Source organism: Protobothrops mucrosquamatus, unplaced genomic scaffold (assembly GCF_001527695.2).
Source record: "Protobothrops mucrosquamatus isolate PMUCROS unplaced genomic scaffold, P.Mucros_1.0 scaffold_258, whole genome shotgun sequence".
In the NCBI taxonomy this organism is placed as follows: domain Eukaryota; kingdom Metazoa; phylum Chordata; class Lepidosauria; order Squamata; family Viperidae; genus Protobothrops; species Protobothrops mucrosquamatus.
Genome location: NW_015386334.1, coordinates 312,587 through 315,311, shown reverse-complemented (window position 1 = coordinate 315,311; position 2,725 = coordinate 312,587). Strand labels below are relative to the sequence as shown.

At 36.8% G+C, this 2,725-nt stretch overlaps 1 protein-coding gene across 1 annotated transcript in view; it reads left to right on the top strand.

Moving 5' to 3' along the window:
- The window catches only part of AKT1 (AKT serine/threonine kinase 1), a 109,921-nt gene that overhangs the window by 72,479 nt on the left and 34,717 nt on the right, over positions 1-2,725 (top strand). Inside the window, exons 3-4 of the mRNA XM_015831538.1 lie at positions 1,845-1,956; positions 2,527-2,674. Of these exons, the coding sequence (XP_015687024.1) occupies positions 1,845-1,956; positions 2,527-2,674 (260 nt within the window). The remainder of the gene's footprint in view (positions 1-1,844; positions 1,957-2,526; positions 2,675-2,725) is intronic.

The following is a 2,725-nucleotide window of genomic DNA, read 5'->3' as shown; positions in this document are numbered from 1 at the left end:
CTTTCTGCAAGATATCCCCCTGCTTCAGTTCTTCTGCCACATTGGCAATGTTTTGAAATGCCTTGATCACTGTTGAGTATTCAGCAATTAGTACTGTATTCTGTTACTTCATTCTTCCTGGTTGCTCTGGTTTATTTTCTTTGGGTTTGAGATAGGGTTTGTTGAGGCTTTCCTCTTGACCTTTGGCTTAAGGCTGTTCTTTGCACATATGTGAACTGCACAAATAAGCCCCTTGAAAGCAACTGATAGATATTCTCTGGCCTTCTTCTATTTCAGAGAAAGCCATCAAGCTGACACTCATCTGAGTCTGCCATAATCACTTTTCAAGGTTTCATGCTTCACTTTGGGAGCAGGTGCTTTAAACTGTGACTCCAACCATACCATGTCCTGGGACTTCAGATTGTTCTGACCAAACCATCAGCTTTTTCATAAATAGATTACTGGACAGAATTTGTAAAAGGCAATTTCTTTATATCTGGGAGCCATGAATGAGCAGTAGGCAAGTTGGTAGTTTCCTGATGATGTTTTTGAATGCAACTCTTGTAGTTGTTGGAGCTTATTGAAGTTGTATTCCTAATGATCTGGATAATGCCAGGTTATGTACTCTGGCAGAATTGTTTTATGAATTTAGGTTCAATTTAAGAAGAGATGCCCATGACCACAGAATTAACACAAATATAAACAGTGGCATTTCTTTCTTTCATGGGATAATGACTTTTTTTTAAAGTGGATTTTTCTTGGTAAAACCTCTTTTCTTTAGTTATTTAATGCACTCTTTCCTTTTAAATCTACTTGAATTCTTTCAGTTGGATGCAGAGTAACCTTGGTGTTTTGAATGAAAAACTAAATCTTCATGTCATTAAAAAAAGCAATGTACTGTTTGAGGGGCTTCACAGTTCAGCAGGAAATTAGGCATAAATATATGGGTTCAAATGCAGCAGCTAAGAAAGAGAGAAAGAGAAGATAGAGGAAAGAAATACAGCCAGTGATGATGAATATTTAATCTTGTTGTAAGTGTGCAAATTGGAAACTTTTAGTTTTAAAAGGAAGCATGAACTTTGAGTTGCTGCTTTAATAATAACAGAGTATTAACACAAAAGCATCCAAAAATCTAATGATTACAACTGAAATGTGCTACATTCTCTTGATAGTAGACTGTGTTTACATCCCCATTATTACACTTGGACTTCAGTAAGCAGGTCTGCTTTAGCATTTGGTATTTAAATTAAAAAGAGGCTCTTTTAGCGCTTGAGCTTCATAAAACCATTTAAGAGTGAAACCAGAATGGTATTAGAAGACGACATTCCAGTGAAATGAGTTCGCACATACGTACCCTGCAGTCTTTTTCCTTGGGCCTCTCCATGCTCTGCAGGTAATTGTTTGTAACTCAAGGACTACCTGTTGTAGAGTAAGGGTGAATTAGGAAAGCTGTAAAAGGTGCAATATAAAAATGCCCATGAGCTGAAATCATTTCTTGGTGCAGGATTTAAGTTATGTGAAGGCAGTTGTGCTTCCCACAAAGTAAGGTGGTTATAGGGGCAAATTATTTATTTTGGTCAGTGCTTTTTCATACTCTTTAATTTTTATATGCTTAGTGAAATGGGCACAACATATTGTTTTGATTCGGGGCCAGGCAAAAGTGCTGATGGCTTTGCATATCATATAAGGCAGCCATTGAAAGTGGGGTTCCACTTTAGTCTGTTCTGTTAGTTTCTTTCTTGAAGAACTACTTGCAGAGATTTCTATGCCTGATTAATCACAACTGTTTGCTGGATAAGAATAAAGACAAATGATTATTTAAACCTGCTTACATACCATGACTTTCTTCCCTCAATCTGCGCTAGAGTGCCAGTTGATGAAGACAGAGAGGCCTAAACCAAACACATTCATCATCAGATGCCTCCAGTGGACCACAGTAATTGAAAGAACATTTCATGTGGAGACTCCAGAGGAGCGGTATGTTGCCTTCAGTCTTAAATACAAAAACAACTTGCAAAAGCAGATGTAAATGTTCAGCATTATTAGAGAGCTCCATCTTCTCAAATGCTTCCTTTTTTATTGGTTTGGTGCTGTGGGCTTTACAGTCTCATTTCCCATGAAATTCACTTTTATCAGATTGGGTTGGGATGGAATAGCGAAGTCTTGCAGAAGAAGGGATTACTTGTGATTGTGCATCAATAATAAAAGTGCACATTGCATGCATACACAGCAGAGTTTAGTATTTCTACCTTTTCCAATAAATAGTCTTCAAGTATGTTAGACTGAAATTTCTGTCATCTGCTACCAATCAGGTGCCCTATATAATAACCAGAAGAACACCTTTTTCTCCAGACTAGAATTTAAAATATCTTAAGCAGGAAAATTGTGGTTCCTAACACTATTCCTATTCCTGTTTTCTAACATTTCAAACATGATTTAAGCCCAATTATTCTTTGGAAATAAGCTTGGAAGTAAGCTTTGCATTTTTCCCTACCCTTTTTCAAAATCACACATCACAATAAAATAATTTTTATTTTTTTTTCTTAGGGAAGAATGGACAAAAGCCATCCAAACAGTAGCAGACAGCCTTAAGAAGCAAGAGGAAGAAAACATGGATTTTCGATCTGGTTCCCCCAGTGACAATTCAGGTGCTGAAGAAATGGAAATTTCAATGACAAAACCAAAACACAAAGTAGTAAGTAATATCTCTCAATCTCACACACTCATGTGAATTCCAGATATCCTT